The 801-nt window shown below is 38.7% G+C and overlaps 1 protein-coding gene across 1 annotated transcript in view; it reads left to right on the forward strand.

Moving 5' to 3' along the window:
* The window catches only part of LOC104790227 (serine/threonine protein phosphatase 2A 55 kDa regulatory subunit B' delta isoform-like), a gene marked incomplete at its 5' end in the record, with an annotated part of 2,082 nt that continues 1,281 nt past the window's right edge, over positions 1–801 (forward strand). The window contains 1 exon segment of the mRNA XM_019246635.1: positions 1–438. Within this exon segment, the coding sequence (XP_019102180.1) occupies positions 1–438 (438 nt within the window).

An 801-nucleotide genomic window follows, 5' to 3' on the forward strand; every position in this document is an offset into this window, starting at 1 on the left:
CATCGACCGTTCATTAGGAAAACTATGAACAACATCTTGTATGATTTTATATTCGAGACTGGGAAGCACTCAGGAATCGCCGAGTTTCTTGAAGTTTTAGGATCCATCATCAATGGATTTGCTTTACCGCTCAAGGAAGAACACAAGCTCTTCCTCACTCGTGTCTTGATTCCTCTACACAAACTGAAATGCTTACCAAATTACCATCAACAGCTTTCTTACTGCGTTATACAGTTTGTTGAGAAAGATTGTAAGCTCGCGGATACAGTTATTAGAGGGATGTTGAAGTACTGGCCTGTTACTAATAGCTCTAAAGAAATCATGTTCTTGAATGAATTGGAGGAGATATTAGAAGCAACTCAATTAACAGAGTTTGAACGGTGTATGATTCCGCTCTCTCGCCAAATTGCTCAGTGCTTAAGCAGTTCTCACTTTCAGGTAAAGTTAAAAGTTTATTAGGTAGACTACATACCTGATTGTTAGATTCTTTTGAATTGTTTCATAAAAATAAACTGCTTGTGTGTTTAGGTAGCGGAACGGGCTTTATACTTATGGAACAACGATCATGTCACTAATTTGGTGAGACAAAACAGCAGAATCATTTTACCGATAGTGTTTCCTGCTTTGGAGAAAAACGGTAGCAGCCATTGGAATCAGGCTGTGAAGAACTTGACCGAGAATGTTCTCAAGGTTTTGTCCGATACAAATCCAGACTTATTCGAAGAATGTTTGTGCAAGTTCCAAGAAGATCAGCAAAAAGCAGAAGATACTAAGAAGAAGAATGGAGAAACCTGGAGACAG

Source organism: Camelina sativa, chromosome 6 (assembly GCF_000633955.1).
Source record: "Camelina sativa cultivar DH55 chromosome 6, Cs, whole genome shotgun sequence".
In the NCBI taxonomy this organism is placed as follows: Eukaryota; Viridiplantae; Streptophyta; class Magnoliopsida; order Brassicales; family Brassicaceae; genus Camelina; species Camelina sativa.